This window comes from Pseudopipra pipra, chromosome 28 (genome assembly GCF_036250125.1).
Source record: "Pseudopipra pipra isolate bDixPip1 chromosome 28, bDixPip1.hap1, whole genome shotgun sequence".
Taxonomy (NCBI): domain Eukaryota; kingdom Metazoa; phylum Chordata; class Aves; order Passeriformes; family Pipridae; genus Pseudopipra; species Pseudopipra pipra.
Window position 1 is genome coordinate 4,888,987 of NC_087576.1, and position 19,875 is coordinate 4,908,861.

At 59.4% G+C, this 19,875-nt stretch overlaps 1 protein-coding gene across 1 annotated transcript in view; it reads right to left on the reverse strand.

Annotated features, from left to right (window-relative positions):
- The window catches only part of HK2 (hexokinase 2), a 29,583-nt gene extending 13,143 nt beyond the window's left edge, over positions 1-16,440 (reverse strand). Inside the window, exons 1-4 of the mRNA XM_064637726.1 lie at positions 16,301-16,440; positions 7,651-7,813; positions 1,191-1,339; positions 821-940 (exon numbers count right to left, since the gene is read on the reverse strand). Coding sequence (XP_064493796.1) covers positions 821-940; positions 1,191-1,339; positions 7,651-7,813; positions 16,301-16,363 — 495 coding nt within the window. The 5' untranslated portion in view covers positions 16,364-16,440. The remainder of the gene's footprint in view (positions 1-820; positions 941-1,190; positions 1,340-7,650; positions 7,814-16,300) is intronic.
- Positions 16,441-19,875: the final 3,435 nt, after the last annotated feature.

A 19,875-nucleotide genomic window follows, 5' to 3' on the forward strand; every position in this document is an offset into this window, starting at 1 on the left:
GTAAAGTCCAGAAAATTCAGAAATCCAGAAGACTCTGGGGAGACCACAGAGCCCCTTCCAGTGCCTAAAGGGGCTCCAAGAGAGCCGAGGAGGGCCTGGAGTGACAGGACAAAAGACAATGGCTTCACACTGACAGAGGGTGGGATAGATGGGATACTGGAAAGGAATTTCTGGCTGGGAGGGTGGTGAGGCCCTGGCACAGGGCCCAGAGAAGCTGTGGTTGCCCCATCCCTGGAAGTGTCCAAGGCCAGGTTGGACGGGGCTTGGAGCAACCTGGGCTAGTGGAAGGTGTCCCTGCCCATGGCAGGGGGTGGCACTGGATGGGCTTTAAGGTCCCTTCCAGCCCAAGCCATTCCATGATCCTATGAAAACCTGACCAAGACGTGTCTAAAACAGGAGACCCACCACTGCTCACTCTCATCAAGCAGCTTTAAAAAAGACAACCTGGCACCTATCCTTAAAAAATATTGATGTTCCTTTTAACAGGGGTTTTATGGTGTGTTTGGAGATGAGAAGCAACAGAATTATTGGGAAGTGACACCAAGCACTGCATTCCCTGGAGGAATGTTCCCTCCTCTCTGTCCCTGACCGTGCAGCCACGGAGCCATTCCACCAGCAAAAATATTCATAACAAAGAAGGGGCAGTGCTGTTCTTAACCCTCCTTCACCCAGAGCTTGGGAATGGCTTCGAATGAGAGATGTGGCCCTTCAGGAAAGGTCACATGACACAAAATCAATGAGACTAATCAAAAGCCTGAGCTAAATTGTTGTGGGACCCCCAGGGAGAGCTCAGCCCATCCCACCACAGTCCCTCACCCACCTCATCCAGCTTGGTCTGGTGACACGGGAAGGAGAAGGTGAACCCAAGGGGGAGTTTCTTGTCTTTGATGTTCAGCTTGTCCAGGAAGTTGGCCAAACACTCGGTGATGTGGTCAAAAAGCTGGAAAAAGGGTAAAGAGTGAGACCTGCCAGGGCTGCCCACGCCCAGGGGATGAGTCGGAGCTGTGCCCACAGCCCTGCCCGCCCTCACCCATCCCCACACCGGCCGTCAGGAATTCTTGTTCCTGGCACAGGATCCACTGGGCTCCTGCTGGACCAGGCAGGGGGGGATGCCCAGCCCTGCTCCCGCCCCAGGACACATCCAGGGGTGCCGGGGTGATCCCGGGGTGGGTGAGGGAGGGGGGGCCCACCTGCACCCCACTGCCACGCATGAGCTCCTCGGGGATGGCGTAGATCTGGTTCTCCATCTCCACCTTCTGCAGCCCGTTGTCCGACACCTTCACCCGCAGCACACGGAAGTTGGTGCCACCGAGGTCCAGCGCCAGGAAATCCCCGTCCTCTGCGGGACCAGGACAAGGGAAACCAGTGAGCTTGGAGGGTCCTTGCCCTGCCAGAGCCCCAGGGTAACCAGCCACCTCCCAGGCATGAGGATATGGTCTGATTTTTAAATATATTTCTCTATTTTAATAATTATTATAGTGTTTGGTATTTTATCAGAGCTGTGGCCTGACCCTCCTCTGCACCCCTGACACACCCACAGCTGATGGGGGATCAAGGCACTGCCCTTGAGCTGGATATGTATGTCCTGGGGAGGATAAATCCAACCAGCACCACCCAGAAAACCAACAGTGATCTCAGGGAAGAGGAGCTCCAGCCTCAGGCTCCATAAGGAAGAAGGCAGCAGAGCCATTGCTGACCCTACTGATGCTTGGTGGAAGCTCCTAAACCTCCCTCCCAAGGGGTTAAACCCTGTGAGCAGTTGTGGAAACACCAGAGCTTGGCTAAACTTTTCATATCTGGGAATGCCCATCCTGTTGAGGCTCAGCTGGCGCAGCCCAGGCCAAGCTCCCTGCCCTGCCCCAGGAATCCCATCACCACGGGAAGGTGGAAGCAGGAAACCAGGGAGGGAGAAACTCCAAAAGACCTTCGGGGGCTCATTGCTGCCTTCCCGGGGGGAGCTGGAACGCGGCTCCTCCGAGAGGAGCCCCAAGGGCGAGCCCAGGGTCTCCCCTCCTGTTTGTTTTCAAGGCAGCTCGCTGGGCTGGGGACCCGGGCTGCGAGAAAAGCGCCCAGCTGGCTGTTTTAGTGGGGAGAGGGCCGGGGAAAGCCCTCTATCAGCACTGTCGGAGTCCTGAATGCATTAAATGTGCTGTGCTGGCTCCCCCGGGCCGATCCCGGCGCCCGGGGGCCGCTTTGTGCCGGCCGGGGCTGCTACAAAGGGGCCACAGTTGGGACAAAACCCGGGGGTTATTAGTATGCACACGCCAGCGGGGCCGGCATCTCCAGTGACTCCAGCTGAAAAGGCAGCTCCGGGGCTCCAGCGGGCCCGGCGCCTTTCCCGGGGTCACCCCCGAGGGCTCGGGGTGAGGGAACGGGGCACGGGACCCACCGGGAGCTGGAGCAGCTTTAGAGAGGCGGAAAAGGGCCGTGGAAAGCTGCCCCTGGAGCTCCGAGGAGAGGAGGAACGAGAGGAGTCAGGGGTCACAGGCAGCTTCAGCAGGGTCAGAGCTGGGGATGGAGAGCGTGGAGGACGGGGGAGCGCTGGGGGGTCAGCACTGCACCCCAAGGGGGAACAGAACAACACCCAAGGAGTCAGAACAACATCCCAGAGGGGTCAGAACATCACCCAGGGGTTCAGTGCATCACCCCAGGGAGGCCAGTGCAGCACCCAGGGGGTCAGCCCATCACATATCCCCAGGGTGACACAGGGCAGTGGGGGCCCAGCTCTTGGTGACACCAGCCCGTGCCCAGCCCCCAGCACAGCCCAGGTCACACCCCAGAATGGGCTGGCCAATGGAATAAGGAGGTGCCAAGGCTATCACCCCATTATCTTAATAAGACCTGAAGTCCAGCGAGTCCCTGCAGAGGTTCTGGCCAAGCTTCAGTTATCTCTGGGGCCCTGCAGCCCCTGCAGGAGCCAATAACCCCAGACCACTTGAAACCTGGACCCTGTCAGAGCTTTGCAGCTCCTCCCTCCTCAGCCAACGCCCCTGACACAGCTCTGAGAGAGGCAGTGTGGCCAGAATTCGGGGCTGGAGGAGGACACGGGGCCACGGGAGCACCGAGCTCCTGCGCTGGGGCAGCCAGACCCTGCACACCCCTTCCTCCTCCTCCCCTTGACCCTTTGCAGGGATGAGGTTTAAACCAGTTTGGCAGCTCCTTTTGCAGCCTGTCTGCCAGCCACGGGGCATTTGTGGCCACGGTGGCTCTTCACACAAAAAACACACCAGGAAAACCTTGGAGAAGCTCCTGGCTGTCCCACTGTCCTTGGTGAGGCCACCACGGGGACCCCCCTCGGCCATGGGTGGGCAGAGCTGGATGTGATGTCTGACTGGGCACCACTGGCATCGTGTCCTGCCCTACACACAGGTCACGCTGTGCTCCTGCTCCCCTTGCCATTGGCACTGATCCTGCTCTGCTCATTGGCAGAGCATGGAAAGCACCTCAGGGGGCTGATAAATATGCCAGGGATAAGGGCACTGGAGCCAAGAGGGTCACAGATTGCTCAGCTCCTTGGAGATATTGCAGGGAACCCAAAAGGCTCACAAAAAAAGGGCTAAGGAGCCTGGTGGGGCCATCCTGCCCTCCTGCCCAGCCCTCACACACTCGGAGCTTCAGCCAAGCCACACGAGGGGCTCGTGGCCCCTGGAGCCGTGTGGGACCAGCTCTGCCCTGCCCTCACTGCAGGACCCACACACCACCCCCATCCCCCTCACACTGCTCAGCACCCACCAGAGGGGCACGAGCAGCCTGGTGGCAAGGGATGAGGTCAAGGGGTGGGTTCCCAGGTGGATCAGCTTTGCAGGAGGGAAGAGGCAGCAAAATCTCCCTTGGAAGAGCAGCAGCCATGCAGCTGAGGGATGGGCTCCGTGACCAGCACCAGGTCCCCGTCAGGCTCCCATGGCCCCTGATAAGGTATCAGAGGTGGTGCTGAGCCCACAAACCAAACAGGGAGGGCAAACATGGAGCCCTGATTCCAGGGGCTACTTGCTCCTGGCAAACCACCCAAGGCTGAGAGCTGAGTGCCTCAGAACCCGTGGGGCAGAGGAGGTGGCCAGGGGAGAGGAGCTGCATGTGTGGGATCATGTCCCAGCACCTCAGAGATTGGTCACCCTAGAACCCCCACCCCCAGTGGAACCATAACCTCCCAATGACTGCAGTTCCACTGTGGAGGAACCCTTGGTCAAACTGGGGAAATAAAAATTAAGAGGAAGAGAAAAAGTTGGAGCAGGTCCAGGCTCTGCTGCCCAGGGGAGATGCAGGAGAAGGTTGAGGCATTGACCCCAGCACTTCCCACTGCCACCCCTCACCAGTCCTACCCTCCTGCCGGATAGTTCATGGAATCATGGAATGGTTTGGGTTGAAAGGGATTTTAAAGACCAGCCAGTTCCACCACCTTGCTCTTCCACTAGCCCAGGTTGCTCCAAGCCCCATCCAACCTTGCCTTGGACACTTCTAGGGATGAGGCAGCCACAGCCTCCTTGGGAAAGCTTGCTGGGAATTCAGTAAATCTCCAACCACGAGACTTTGGGCATAAAACCAGTGTTTTTTTCCAAGGCTTTCAAGCCCATGGGCCAGAGGAGCTGGTTTGCCTGCAGAGGCACCTGGCTATCAGCAGGAGCTGAGCCCACTGGCCAAGGGAAAGGTGCTGCCAAGAACAGCCACCCTTCAGATTTCCAGGGATTAGACTCCCAAATCCTGCAGCATCCTCCTGAAACCTCCAGGCTGGGGTTATCAGCTTCTGGGGCTTAACAGGGGATGCACCACAAGAGCCTTGTGTCAACACCAGCGTGGAGGAGGAAACGTGGCGACACCAGCAAAGCCTGGAAAAACCAGGAATGGAGCAGGGAGGAAGGTGGTGGTTGCCCTGAGCAGGGAGAGCCCTCGGGAGAGGTACTGGGGATCCAAGGAGAAGCTTATTTAGGATATGCTTCCCCACCACCTCAGTGCCAGCACGGCACGGCGGCATTCCAGTGGGTGACGGAGCCCAGCAAAGCAAGAGAAGTTGTTACTGGGAGAGTTTCTGCTTCCAAAGCAGAATTCCCCCCTCTTATCACATGCCATGGGAACAGGGAAGCCTCCAAGAGCTGGGAGCCGGGGCTGTGTTTTGGCTTGACCTGCAGATGTGACCTTGTATTTCCATAAGCGCCTCTCATCCGCCTGGATCCCGCTGTGGGATCTGGCTGTGCCTTCCAGGGGGTGGAATCCCACAGCAGAGATATGGGGGCTGCAGCAGGAGGCAGGGAAGGACAGGGATGTTTGGTGGGAGGATGGTGAGGAGCCCCATGGCACTGGCATTTAGGAGCAGGCCTGGAGCAGAGGAAAAGCCTGTCCTGGAAGTGGGAGCAGCTGCTGGCACCTGGAGCAGGTGGGAGCAGGACTTGGTGCCCAGCCCAAGTCAGACTTTGCCCAGGAGCTTTGAAAAAAAGGGAAGAAGGAAGGACACAGCCTTGGACGTTGAGCTCCTCCTGAGCCACACCATCTGTGCCAGGGATTTGGCACGTGTGCCACCTTCCAGCCTCCCCTCCGAAACCCAAGAGCAGCTGGTGCTGCTCACAGCCTGGATCCAGCTGGAGCTGGACAGGGAACTCCAGCTCTTGGCTCCAGAACCCTCCCATTTCCCAGCCCCCCTGGGCAGCTGCAGCTCCGTGACTGCCCCAGCACCCCTCTGGAGTGACATTTTCCATGCTGCCGTTCCCCCTTCTCCCTGCCCCGGGTGAGAAATGTCAGCTGGGGCACTGATGCAGGGCAGGATGCCAAGGACCCGTCCCGGAGGGGCATGGGGAGGGATTGCTCCTTTCCCAGCAGGGTCAGGGTGCTGGGAGCACTGGCACACCCTCCACCAGCACCCAGCACCTTCAGCTGCTCCAGTTCCCGTGCCCAGGGGCGGCTCCTGGCCATCCCTGTAATTACAAATATTCTCCAACATTTAAATAGATTGGAATCTCGATCCTGGGGCAGGGAGCCAGGTCCAGCTCCTGGGTGTAGGTGCACAGAGGGGGCCGAGCACAGGGGATGCTCTGGGTGCCCAGATGCTTCAGGGATTAAAGTGGCTCGCAAGGAAGGTGGAGATAGACTTTCAGCACGGGGTGTAGAGAACAAGGGGGAACAGTTTTAAACTAAAAAAGGTGGTATTTAGATGGGATATTGGGAAGAAATTCTTCTCTGTGAGAGTGGGGAGGCCCTGGCACAGGGTGCCCAGAGAAGCTGTGGCTGCCCCATCCCTGGAGTGTCCAAGGCCAGGTTGGACAGGGCTTGGAGCAACCTGGGCTAGTGGAAGGTGTCCCTGTCCTTAGCAGGGGGTGGAATGAGATGGTCTCTAAGGTCCCTTCCCACCCAAACCATTCCATGATGTGTCTTCACAGGGACACAGGAGATGCTACCACTCACCCCAGACCTCACTGACACATTACCAGCAAACACCCAACACTGCCCAGTGATCCAGAGACCTTCCTGACAGGAGGGGGGAGCCAGGGGGGGTTGGGCTCTACTCCCAGGGAACAAGGGACAGGAGGAGAGGGAACGGCCTCCAGCTGCGCCAGGGGAGGTTTAAGTTGGATATTGGGGAAAGTTTCTGCATGGAAAGGGTTGTCCAGCCCTGGCACAGCTGCCCAGGGCAGGGGTGGAGTCCCCATCCCTCATGGATTTAGCAGCCATGCGGGACATGGGTTAGTGCTGGCCTAGGCAGCACTGGGGGAATGGTTGGATTTGATGACCTTAGAGGGCTTTTGCAACCCAAACTATTCCATGAGTCTGTGATTCTGTGATTTCACAACTCTACCACTTCTGTCTTTGCCTCCAGAGAGCAGCCATGAGTTCTTTTGGCTCTGTCCCTCTTTGTCCACCTCTTCTGCTGGTGACCAGCAGCCTCTGCCCCTGTGGTTTCACAGACTCCCCTGGAGGTGCCGACACTGGAGCAATCCCAGCTCCGAGCAACTCCATCCAACAGGACTGACCATCCCAGGGCCTCTTCCTGGACTGCTGCCATCCCAGATGTGGAGCCAGGGCAGCTCCAGCTGCTGAGGGCTCCGTCCCTCCTTCCCTTCAGCAGCCAGGAGCACTCCACCAGCTCGGAGCACTTGGTGGGTCCTGGGTGCATTGGTGGGCAAGGGGTGATGCTGCAGGGATGGAGACCAGCTCCTCCCCAGAACACCAAGCGGGGAGAGGCAACAAGGAACTTCCCCTCTGGATGCCAGAGGAGGTAGTTTTTTGGGCTGAGAGGGACAAGCTGGGTATGTGGCTGTCCAGAGCATGCCTCAGGCACGGGAAGTGGGCAGAAAGGCCCATTGTGAGGAGCCTGCAGAGCCCCTGCTCCTGCCGGCCCCAGTGGCTCTCAGACAGCGCTGGCAGCGCTGCCGCCTCACTGCTCATGAAATCTGATGAGCCGGACCCGTGACTGTCTCTGTCCTGCCAGCAAGGGCATGCCAGGGCAGCTTCCCACCCTCCCTCCCGCCAGCGGGAACTGGGAGCCCCTCCAGTGCCAGCAGAGGGGGAATGAGGCCTGTCCCCACGCTCAGCCAGAGCAGGAGGAAGCCCCCAGGACCAGCAGCGAAGGTGGCCGTGGTGCCATCCCTGTTTGTGCAGTGCCATGAGGATGAGTGGTCCCACCCCCCCTCTGCTCTCCCAGGAGCATCTCCCCTCCCACGGTACCTGTCCCGTCCGGGGTGGACCTGACAAAGGTGGGCAGCATCTTCACGGAGGCGGTGGGGTTGGTCTCTGCTCCCAGCCCCTTCTCCATCTCCTTCTCGAAACGCTGGGACACCTCCAGGAGGGTCTCATCGGAGAGCCGCATGTGGTACAGGTACTTGTCGACCTGAAAGGGGGACATAAAGCCCAAAGGTCAGGTGGGGACTTGGGCACAGGGGCACAACCTCCAGGACGTGCTCAGGGCAGTGGCTAGCCCCTCTCCTGGGGGTGACACAAGGAGCAGGGCGGGAGCAGGTCGTGACCCATCCCAGGGTGCAGGACATGGCACCAGTGGCACATCACCGACACAGCACTGCTGAAACAGCTCATCCCAGGAATCACCCACCACCGCTCCTGCACCTCCCCCCAGCCATCCAGGGCTGCTCTCCAAGGAGCTGCCTCCCTTCCCAGACCGCTTGGGAATGCCAAACCCCGAGTTGCACCTGATGCTCCACAGCATCTTCCCACTCAGTCACCTACAGACACCCAAACAGGTTGCTACAGAAGCAGGAATTCAAACTCAGGAGTGAGTCAGGAGGTCAGGGATGGAGGTTTTCAGGTGTGGAGCCCTTCCCACGCCACGGCACCAACACGCCTTGACCTTGACCCCCGGGGAGGAATCCACTGCCCCGTCATTTCTCTGCTGCTGAGGTCACCCCAAGAGCCAAGAGCTACTCAACCCCCTTGAGCAAACCACGCTGGTGTGACACAAGTGGGTCCTGGTGTGACACAAGTGGGTGCCACGGCCAGAGAGGCAAGAAATCCACCCCCTGCTCCTGGAAATCGTTATACCCTTGAGCTGGGGATATGGAGAAGCCCAGCTCCTTCCATAAATGGCATATGCATCTTGCCTTCCCCAAGAAAGGCATGGAAAGATTCCTCCCTGGCCCTGACCGTGCGTGTCCGTGCGGCCGGGCCGGAGCAGGGAACGGGAGAGGCGGACACTGCCCGCTCCCAAACGATGCCCTGCTTCAATTAGCTTCACTTAAAATTAATTAAAGGGCAGCTGCAAGCCCTGAGAAGTCAAGAGGAAAACTCCACCCCGCGCGCTCACCTGTCTGCAGGCACGTACGGCGGGTCAGCGGAAGCGGGCTTGGGCTGTGCTTTATGGGGCTGTGCTTTATGGGGCTGTGCTTTATGGGGCTGCGCTGGAGGAAATGGGCATTTTGTGGGCAACTAATTGCACCCACCCAGCGTGACCTCACTCATGGACCCCAGGCTGCACAACATAGCCCTGCTGTGGTTTGGGCTGCCTGTGTTTCAGGCCCAGGGTGCTCCAGCGCATCCCTTTTTTCCCCACCCCCAGCTCTGTTGGAAATCTGGGAGCTGAGATCCCAGTGGCGAGGTCAGGGGATGGAGGGAGGTCAGGGGATGGAGGGAGGCCCAGCCCAGCACATTCCAGGAGAGATGCTTCATCTGCAGGGCAGCAGCATCCTCACTGGTGTGATGGGCAAAACCTCCTCCTCCTCACTTCTCCTGGTATTTTCAGCTCTTTCCCAGCAATTGGGAGCTGGGAGACCAGGCAGGTAGGAGGGAAAGGCCAAGAAGAAGGAAACCTGGAGGTTTCCCAGTACCAGCTGTTTACCGGCCTCTCCTTATCCACCCCAGCAGCAGGAAAGTCAAACACTCCTCCCTCCTCTCCTATTTGCTTTCACCTGCTGAAAATTCCCTGCCGTGTACGAAGGCTCTGGTTACTGGCACCATAACCTCCAGTTAACTGGTTAACTGGTCACTCTTTCCCTGCTGCCCCAGCTCACCTCCACTCTCTCCTTTCTTCTCCCAGCTCCAGGAGCTGGAGCCCACTTCTGTGCCAGCCCCAGGGCAGGAAACGTCCCCCTGAGCTGCACCAAGGGTTACCCAAGGGTTATCCCGGGGGTTATCCCGACACCATCAACCCAGGAGAGACAGTCCAACCCCATTTCTTAGGGGTGAGCTGGAGAGAGAGAGTTATGCTGGGAGAGAGATCATTATCCCAGGAGATACAGTGTTATCCCAGCTCATGGAGACCTTCCCCAAAGTCCTCAGGAGCCACTGACCTGCCCTCGGCACAGAAAGGACCCCAACCAGCCTCATCCCTGCCCAGCAGCCTCTGGTGCTCGGGGGGTCCTGGTGGCACCACTGGGAGTGGGGATGGGGTCCCACTGAGGGGTCCCCATCCCAGCAGTGGGGTCCCAGTGAGGTGTCCCCATCACAGGGGTGGGTTCCCAGAGGGGTGTCCCCATCCTGATGGAGGGGTCCCAACGAGGTGTCCCCATCCCAGCAGTTGGCTACCACACCACAGACTTCAGCCTTGCACAAACTGGTGTTTCTCCCCCATCTGTCACTCTGCTGCTTTTCCCCCTGCCATAGAAGGTCTCATCCCAAGGAAGTTGGGAGCTTTGGGAGCTCAGGTGCTCCTCAGCAGTGAAGATGCTGCAGTACACAACCCACCACCCCCAAATCACAGCACAGGGACACCACCCAGAGGTTTCACCTCCTTCCCCCAGGACAGGCACCGCTCGGCACGTCCCCCATGTCCTCCAGGCTCCAGTGTACCTGGAATAACCTCAGCGTGAGGAACAGGATGACCTTTCTCTAATCTCCAAAGCCCTCTAAGACCTGGATCATCTTCTCCCAACGTAGACATTGCCCCACTTGGCAGTTAAGGCAGGTCAGGACACCCTGCAGGACGGCTTCTTCCCCAGTGAGACCACCTTGGGCTGTGCCTGGCCCCCACCAAGGAAGAGCCATGACCACCGTCATTCCCAAAGATTCCCAGCCCCATGTTCCGCTTTGTTATTCCAAGCACCCCTCAAATTGTTGCAAAGACAGGATAAAACAGGGGGAGTTCAGCCTGCAGCACCAGAGCTGCACCATCTTTCAAGACAAAAACACCCTCTCAGTCGTTTATTGTTTTTGAAGCTGATGGAACAGTTTGGGTTGGATTGCCAACTCCAAACAAATAAAGTCACTAGGTTAGGATCCAGGACAGGGCAATTGAATTTCTGGAAAGCTTTCAGCCTGACTAATACTGTTTCCTGAAGGAAATCTAAACAAACTGAAGGCAGAGGGAAGGGATGGAGGCTGGGAAGTGCCGGGCGTGCTCCAGCCCAGGACATTGTGTTGAAGCACCAGATCACGGAGCTTCTGCGACTGTAACGAGCTCGATGCCACCTTTTGGGACCAAAACCCAGCGAATCCCCATCTCCTGGCTCAGAGCTGTCTCCAAGGCTCAGCTCATTTCCAGGCCAGATGCTGGAGAAGTCGCCCATCCCAGCTGCACAGACACCCTGGGAAAGGTCTGCCTGTCTCGTGGCTGAAGAAACCTCGAGTTGCCCAATTTTTGTTGCTGTGTGAGCTGAGCTGAGCCAAGCTGAGCTTAAAGCAACCCAACAATCAGCTTTGGCTTTGCAAACTCACAGCTCTGGTAGAAGCACCGTGGCTGGATGGTATTTTACACCTCAAGACTCCTCTTAATCAGGTGCCAGACCCCAAGGGGTCTGTGCTGTGGAAATATTAATCAGTCTGTGAATAACTTAATTCCAATTCAATGCCACTATCCATGGAAAAGAGCAGGCAGTGTTCAGCCTGGAGAAGGGAAGACTCGGGGGAGACCTTAGAGCATCTTCCTGTGTCTAAAGAGGCTCCAAGAGAGCTGAGAGGGACTTGGGACAAGGGCGTGGAGTGACAGGACAAGAGACAATGGCTTCGCACTGACAAAGGGTGGGATAGATGGGATACTGGAAAGGAATTCCTGGCTGGAGGGTGGGGAGGCCCTGGCACAGGTTGCCCAGAGAAGCTGTGGCTGCCCCATCCTTGGAAGTGTCCAAGGCCAGGTTGGACGGGGCTTGGAGCAACCTGGGCTGGTGGGAGGTGTCCCTGCCCATGGCAGGGGGTGGGACTGGAGGGGCTTCAAGGTTTCTTCCAACCCAAACCATTCCATGAGTCTCTAAATTCCTTGGTTTACTAGTTGTTTACCTCACGTGGGTGCCGGGGGGGGGCAGAGGGGCTCGGGGGGAGCCGGGGCAGGATTGCTGTGGGTGATGATGGAAACTGCGGCGTGACGGCGCTTCCGGCACCGCGCAACCGCTTCCTGCCCGGCCAGTGTCCCCAGAAGGGGAAGAGCCCGGGGACATTTGTTCTCATGCAATAAGGTCTCTGGTACATCTTTCCCGTTAATGATCCCAGGCTCCGGGAAGGGGAAGCTGCTTGCTTTTAGTTTTAATTTTGCTCTGAGTCCTCTCCCAAAGCCACGTGCCTGCCGAGAGCCGGAGCACGTGTGTCCAACCCCGGCATGTCCCCGCTGGGTTTGTCAGCTGGATGTGCCTCACAAGCAGCGTCTTAAGCAAAAGCAGAACACTGGGAGAAGTTGGCTGGTTTATGGACTGAATTCTTTTCCTTTTTGGCAACAAAGCCAAACATTTGTCATGTGTGAGAACAATGGAGTGGTGTTCAAGTTTGGAGAAGGCTGGAGAACCTCAAACCCACAGTGTGTGCTGTCAACCCTCCCTCCAGGGAAATTTTTCCTGGGAGTTATCTTTTCTTTAAACCACTTCCCTCCCTGTCACAGTTTTTAACTTAAAACATGCTGCTTTGCAGGAACCCCTGAAGTTTTAGGGAATGCTGACTCCGTCCGTGCTTCTCTCAGCAGGGGATGCTGTGTGAGCACCAGATGTGCTCCCATCCCACCTGGATCTGCGGCTGGATGTGATGAATTCTGGGAAACCGAGGCAGAGGGAGCAGCAGAGGCTGCAGGGCAAAGGCGTCCAGCACCGGGCAGGGTTTGTTCCCTGCCCCGGGACAGACCCTGTGCCACGTCCTCAGTCCCTGCCCTCCGCACACCAGGGCTGCCCATCCCTGCCCCGGATTTCCCACTCCAGGTGACTCAGCGCAGGGAACTGGCTCGTCCCCTTCCCCAGGTTCCCGTGGGTGACAGAGGGGTGATGCTGGGCTGCATCCACCCTCCCCCAGCCCTGACCCCGGTGGCACCCACGTCCTTCGGCTCCTCCGCGCCGAATCCAGCCCCACGTGCCTTCCCCACCAGGGCCGAGCCTCGGATGACACACGCCCGGAGTCATCTCGAGCTGAGTGAGTCAGATGTTTCCTGCTCGGCCGGTTCCTCCCCATCCTCACCCTCACCCCCGGGCCGGCAGCTGAATCCCTGCCGGAGGAGGAGCCGGGCACCCCCGGCGAGGAAGTCACGCGGTGGAGCATCCACCGACCCGTTCTCGGTGACCCCACTGCTCCACAGCCCCACAAAAACCCAGCTGAACCAGGAAAACACTCTGGTTTCCAGCTCTGGACTTGGAGACATCCAACTGCTCCTGGCCCTGGAGGCACCTCCCTGCCCACACGTCCTGCTCCTCCCCCGTTTTAAACCCCAGAGGTCTCCAGGGCAGGGATCAGAGCAGCATTCCGCTCGGATGCTGGATGGGAAGGCCTTGCTGGGGCCAAGAATCCCCCTTTGGTTGCTGGGAGCATCCCACTGTGGAGGGAAAACTGAGGCTGGGCAGTTCTGGTGAGGGAGGGAGGAGCAAGGGGACACCAGGCAACTTCCCAAAGGTGTGAAGTCCTGACACAGACCTTGGCAGCCTTAAGGGAAGCTGTTAAGTTGGTTTTCCAGGAATTTGCCATAGGTGCCTCTCCCACAGCCACAGAGGCAGCCAGGGAGGAATCAGCTGGATAAAACTAATCCCTTGGCAAAGGAAAAATAAAATTAAAAAAAAAAACCAACAAACAAAAAAACCCCAAAAACAAAACAAGGAAAACCTGCCCCTGCTTGGAAACGGCCACAAATCCAGGAAAATTAACCTCATTGCCAGTGTTTCCCTCTTTTGAAGGAGGGATGAGGAATAGGAGACGCTCGACTCCCACTCCCGTCGCATGACAGGATGAGGTTGAGGGACCAGGAAGCCCAGCGTGAGCCGGCACATCCCAAGGGAACGCGGTTCAGCGGTGGCAAACTTTCAAGACGGGATCTCAAAGGACGCTGCTGAGGTTAATTAAAGTTTGCACAATCCCTTGGGGGTTAGATAAGTCCAGACAACCCACTTTCCAGCCAGGAAAAGGGCAGGAGGTGTTGGGGATGTAGGTAACATCCCCCAGGGTGGGCAGGGGAGCAGGTAAAGCTGCTCCGTGGCAAGAACGGGAAGAAAAATCCTATTTTTGAGGCTCTTTTCAAGGTCTTGAGGTGGACACAAACCACAGATGTTGGAAAAGGCACTTTCTTCCCCCAGTCGAGCCCCTTTTTTGCCTGATCCAAAGGGAAAACACATCCTAGGCTACCACCAGCAATTTTTTTCCCAAATATAGTCTCAAATTCTGGGTTTCATAAAAAGACCCAACCAAATAAATCGCAGCTTTCCAAGAATTTCACCCCCTACAACTCCCTGTGCTGGGGAACCCCCACCTTGCCTGGGGAGATTTATAAACCAGGAATACTTTGTACGTCCCTGGTGGAAGCAGTCAGGTTGGACAGCTGGCTGCTCCCTCCTCTGCCCTCTCCCTGAGCCGAGCTGAGCTCCCTGCTCCCTCCCAGCTTTGCCTCACCGGGAGGATTCACAGGAATTTGTTTAAAAATATCCCAGAGAAATCCAGTTGTGGAGGCGGCTGGGAGGGCAGCGCTGTCTCCCACAGCATCCCGAGCTCACGCCGGCAGCTCCTGGATGGTTTTTTCCTCCCTCCCATCTCAACAACCGTTTTGGAGCTCGGAGGGAAGTGAAGCCGGTCCCCCAGGCTCTGCACACCCTTTTCTCGCTGGGTAACGAAGCCGAATTCCTTCGTCCGAGCCTTCCCTCTCCATTATTCCTAGCTCCCGATAAGGAAGGCGTGAGCAGCCCGGAGCCGGGCTCTGCCGCTGGCCTATTTCTGCCGTCGGGTTACACAATCCCTTCCCGTGGATTTGGCTGTTGCACAACCCCGGGGCCACTGGCGAGCAGAGGGAGAAGCCGAGCCCATATTTCCTTAAGGATAGTTTTGCGCTGGGAAGTTTTCCCTGCACTTTGTTTAGGTTGGGGTTGGGTTTTTTTAAATGTTCTGCCTTGTTTTCCTTCCTATTTAGAACCCGCGAAGGGCCAACGTGGCGAGTTTCACTTCCCCGGTGGCGTCTCCAGGGTTATCCGAGGGCTCTCTAAGCATTTTCCTCTTCTTTTTTATGGCAACATTTGCAAATCCCGACCCCCTCACACTCAGATCAGCAAATCCTGACCACTTCCCGACCTCAGGAATCGCAGCCGAAGCCCTCTCTGCCCTATTCCCAGATGTCCCAAATGCCGGTGGAGCCCTGCGGGAAGAGCCTGAGCCTCAGCACACTCTCCCATCCAGCATTTTTTTTCCAGGAATAATTTATTAAGCCTAGCCTAAGCGCTGTCCTGGCCAGACAAAGGCCGGCTACCCCGTGAGCCATGGGAGAGCAGGAACACTTGTTCTTTTCCAGCGCCTGAGCTCGGGAATTGGGGTGATGAACACTCCGTGAACTCTCCGTGCATCCCAACGGGACGCTGCCACTCGGGGTTGCGGTCTGGGAACAGGCTCGGGGAGTTCGGGCCCCCAAAATTAAGGGTTCAAGACCCCGAGATGAAGGGATGGGGAGGCAGGAAGAGGTTTTCCGTCGCTGTCAGCGCAGGGATGGGGGGCACACACGCGGTGCGGCGCGGGGGGCACAGCGCGGGCGAGGGGACCCGAGGTGCCAACGCCACGCCGGGCTCGTGCCCCGGACTGACCCCGCTCGCCGCGGGGGCCTCGGCTCGGAGCTCGGCACGGGGCGGAGCGGGGGCAGCGGCTCCGGGGATGCTCCGCGGCCGCTCCGCGCGGGCGGGAAGCGGCGACACGTGCTGCGAGCGGCGGCCGCGGGGGTCGCGGCTCCGGCGGGGGAGAGGCACGGAGATCCCCCCCTTCTCCTCCTCCTCCTCCTCCTCCTCCTCCTCCTCCTGCTCCCCCCCTCCTCCCCCTGCGCCCGCCCGGCCACGCGGGGTCCCGCAGCCGAGCACGTACCGCACGCGGCCCCGGCCGGGCAGCGCCGGGGCCTCCGCCCGCCCCCCCGGCCCGCTGCGCCCCGATTCCCCTTCGCTCCCGGGCCCCCGTGCCTCCTCTTCCCCTTTTTAATGCTTTTTGTCTTTTTTCCCTTATCCTTTTTTCTTTTTTTTTTCCGTTTATTTTTTAAATAAACTTTTTCCCTCCTCCTTTTCCCTCCTTTTACTCTTTTTCTCTCCTTTTTCCCTTTTCCCCTTTTTTCTTCTTTCCTCCCACCTTTCCTCTCCTTTCTTTTCTTTTTTTTTTTTAACTTTCCCCCCTCTTCTTTCGCCTTCATTCTTTTTCCTCTTCCCCTTTTTTCCTTCTCCCTTTTTTCCCCCCTTCCCTTTTCCTTTTCTCTTTTCCCTTTTCACCCCCTTCCACCTCTTTCCCTCCTTCCTTTTTAACAACTTTTCCCTACCCTTTTTTCAACTTTTCTTTTTTTTCTTTCCCCCTCTCACCCCCTTTCTCCCTTTTTTCCCCTCTTTCCCTTCTCCTCCCTTTTCACTTTCCACTTTTCCCTTTTCACCTTTCGCCCCTCTCCATTTTTTCCCTCGCTTTTCCCCCCTCCCCATCCTCACCCCCCCCTTTAGCTCCCCGCCGCTCGGCCCCGCGCCCCGCTCACCTTCTGCGCCTGGTCATGGTTGAGCTCGGTGAAGAAGTAGGCGAGGAGGTGGGATGCGATCATGGCGGGCGCGGAGGGTGCGGAGCGGAGGTGCGGAGCGGCCGCGCGCTCCCCGCGCCAATGGGGCTCATTGAGGAGCTTCCCCGGCCCACGAGTGACGCGCGGCCGCCGAGAACCCCCATTGGCGGGGCCCGAGGGTGTGAGCGCGGGGGCGGGGCCGGGGGGGCCGGGGGGGCACGGGGGGGTGAGCTGGGGTGTACTGGGGGGGCACTGGGGGGGTGAGCTGGGGTGTACTGGGGGGAGCACTGGGGGGGCACTGGGGGAGCGCTGGGGGGTGAGCTGGGGGGCCGGGGGTGATACTGCGGGGGGGCACTGGGGGTGTGAGCTGGGGTGTACTGGGGGGGCACTGGGGGGTGAGCTGGGGTGTACTGGGGGGGCACTGGGGGGGTGAGCTGGGGTGTACTGGGGGGAGCACTGGGGGGGCACTGGGGGAGCGCTGGGGGGTGAGCTGGGGGGCCGGGGGTGATACTGCGGGGGGGCACTGGGGGTGTGAGCTGGGGTGTACTGGGGGGGGGCACTGGGGGGTGAGCTGGGGTGTACTGGGGGGGCACTGGGGGGTGAGCTGGGGTGTACTGGGGGGAGCACTGGGGGGGTGAGCTGGGGTGTACTGGGGGGGCACTGGGGGTGTGAGCTGGGGGGCAGGGGGTGATACTGCGGGGGGGCACTGGGGGAGCACTGGGGGTGTGAGCTGGGGTGTACTGGGGGGAGCACTGGGGATGTGAGCTGGGGTGCACTGGGGGGAGCACTGGGGGACACGGGAGGGGGGGACTGGGGGAGTGGGGAGCACTGGGAGTGTGAACTGGGGGGCAGTGGGTGGTACTGGGGGGTTGCATTGGGGGGTCAGTGGGTGGTACTGGGAAGGTACAGTGGGAGTGCACTGGGGGAGCACTGGGGGACTGGGAATGCACTGGGGGGCTGTATTGGGAGGTACTGGGAGGGTGTATTGGGGGGTAATGGGAGGGCTGGGGGTGCACTGGGGGACTGGGGGCCCACTGGGGAGAGATGAATTGGAGGGGTACTGGAAGGGCTAGGGTTGCACTGGGAGAGGGAATTGAGAGGATACTGGGGAGGTGTACTGGAGAGTACTGGAAGGGTTAGGGATGCACTGGGGAGAGCACTGGGGGATCAGTGGGAGGTACTGGGAGGGTGTATTGGGGGTGCAGTGGGGAGTGCATTGGGGGGTCAGTGGGAGGTACTGAGAGGGTGTACTGAGGGTATGGGGGGGGCCGGGGGTGGAGGGGGGGGGCACTGTGGGATTGGGGAGTGCACTGGGGGGTGAACTGGGGGGGGTACTGGGAAGGATGGGGGTGCACTGGGGGGGCACTGGGGGACTAGGGGTGCACTGGGTGATGTATTGGGGTATATTGGGGGTACTGGGAGGGCTGGGAGTACACTGGGGGGGCACTGGGGTGCATTGGAGAGGTATTGGGGGTGGGGGTGCACTGGGGTATACTGGGAGGGTGTCTGAGGGGTGCACTGAGGGGGGCTGGGAGTGCACTGGGATGGGCACTGGGGGGTGCATTGGGAGGGTACTGGGGGGCCTATGGCTGTACAGGGGGGCACTGGGGGAGCTGGGGGGGCACTGGGATTTACTGGGGGTCTGGGACTGCACTGGGGGAGCAGTGGGGGACTGGGGGTGCACTGTGGGACTGCATTCGGTTGTACTGGGGGTGGGAGTGCACGGGGGGTAAACTGGGGGGTACTGGCAAGGTGTATTGGGGGTGCACTGGGAGTTCACTAGGGGGGCTGGGAGTGCACTGGGATGTACTGGGAGGCTGGGAGTGCATTGGTACTGGGAGAGTGTATTGGGGATACACAGGGGGGGCCTGGGAGTGCACTGGAGTGGGGGCTGGGGGGCTGGGGGTGCACTGGGGGGGCTGGGAGTGAACTGAGGAGGGCACTGAGGGGACACTGTGAGGGCTGGGGTGTACTGGGGGTGCAGTGGGGGTTACTGGGAGAATGTATTGGGGTGCACTGAGGAGAGCACTGGGTGGGCTGGGGGTGCAGTGGGGGGCTGGGGATGAACTGGAGGGGTGAACTGGGATGTGTACTGGGGGAGCTGGTGGTGCACTGGGGGAGGATGCATTAGGGGTGTACTGGGGTGTCTGGGGATGCACTGGGGGATTAACTGGGCTGTACTGGGGTTGCAGGGAGGGGCTGCAGTGAAGTCTTCTGGGGGGATGTATTTGAGGTGTACTTGGGGGTTCACTGGGGTGTACTGGGGTGTGCATTGGAGCGGTTGGGAGTGCACTGAGGGGGTGCATTGGGGTGTACTGGGAGGGGAGGGGGTACCTGGGGGGTGCATTAAGGTGTATTGGGGGTGTACTGGCAGGGTGCATTGGGGGGTGGAGCAGGGGGTGCATTGGGGTGTACTGGGAAGGGTGAGGGTGCACTGGGAGGTGCATTGGGATGTACTGGGAGTGCACTGGGAGCGTGCCCTGGCAGGTACTGGAGGGGCATCGAGGTGCACTTCCTCAGTGCACTGGGGGTTGGGAGTGCCTGGGGGCAGGAGGGGTGTACTGAGATGTACTGGGGGTGCAGGGAGGGTGTGCAGTGGGGCCTACTGGGCAGATGTGTTTGGGGTGCACTGGGAGGGTATACTGGGGGTGCACTGGGGTCATGCATCAGGGTGTACTGGAGGGTATGTTGATGGTGCACCAGGGGCTGGGGCTGCACTGGGAGTTGCACTGGGAACACACTGGCAGGGCTGAGGGTGCACTGGGGTGAACTGGGAGGGATGAGGATGCACCGGGGGGTGCACTGGGGTGAACTGGGAGGGATGAGGATGCACCGGGGGGTGCACTGGGGTGAACTGGGAGGGATGAGGATGCACAGGGGGGTGAACTGGGAGGGATGAGGATGCACTGGGGGGTGCACTGGGGCGAACTGGGAGGGATGAGGATGCGCCGGGGGGTGCACTGGGGTGAACTGGGAGGGGTGGGGATGCACTGGGGGGTGCATTGGGGTGAACTGGGAGGAACTGGGACCACACTGGGAGGGTGCATTGAGGGTGCAGTGGGGTGGCTGGGAGCTCCCCGGGGGGTGCATTGGGGGTGCACTGCGGGGTGCATTGGGACGTACTGGGGGTGCAGAGGGTGTGCAGTGGGGTCCACTGGGAGGGTCTTTTTGAGGTGCATTGGGGGGTACATTGGAGGGGTTGGGGGTGCACTGCAGGGGTACATTAGGGTGTACTGGGTGTGCACTGGGATGTACTGGGGATGTACTGGGGGGTGCATTGTGGGGTGCACTAGCAGCATGTGTTAGGTTGTACTGGGAGGAGTGGGGGTGTGTTGGGAGGGCACTGGGAGCGTGCCCTGGCGGGTACTGGAGGGGTGCACTGAGCTACACTTCCTCAGTGCACGAGGGGGTTGGGAGTGCCGGGGGGTGCACTGGGGTGCACTGGGGATGTTGTGTGGGTGTGCAGTGGAGTCTACTGGGGAGGTGTGTTTGGAGTGCGCTGGGGGACTTGGGAATGCACTGGGGGGGTGCACTGGGGTGTACTGGAGAGTGCACTG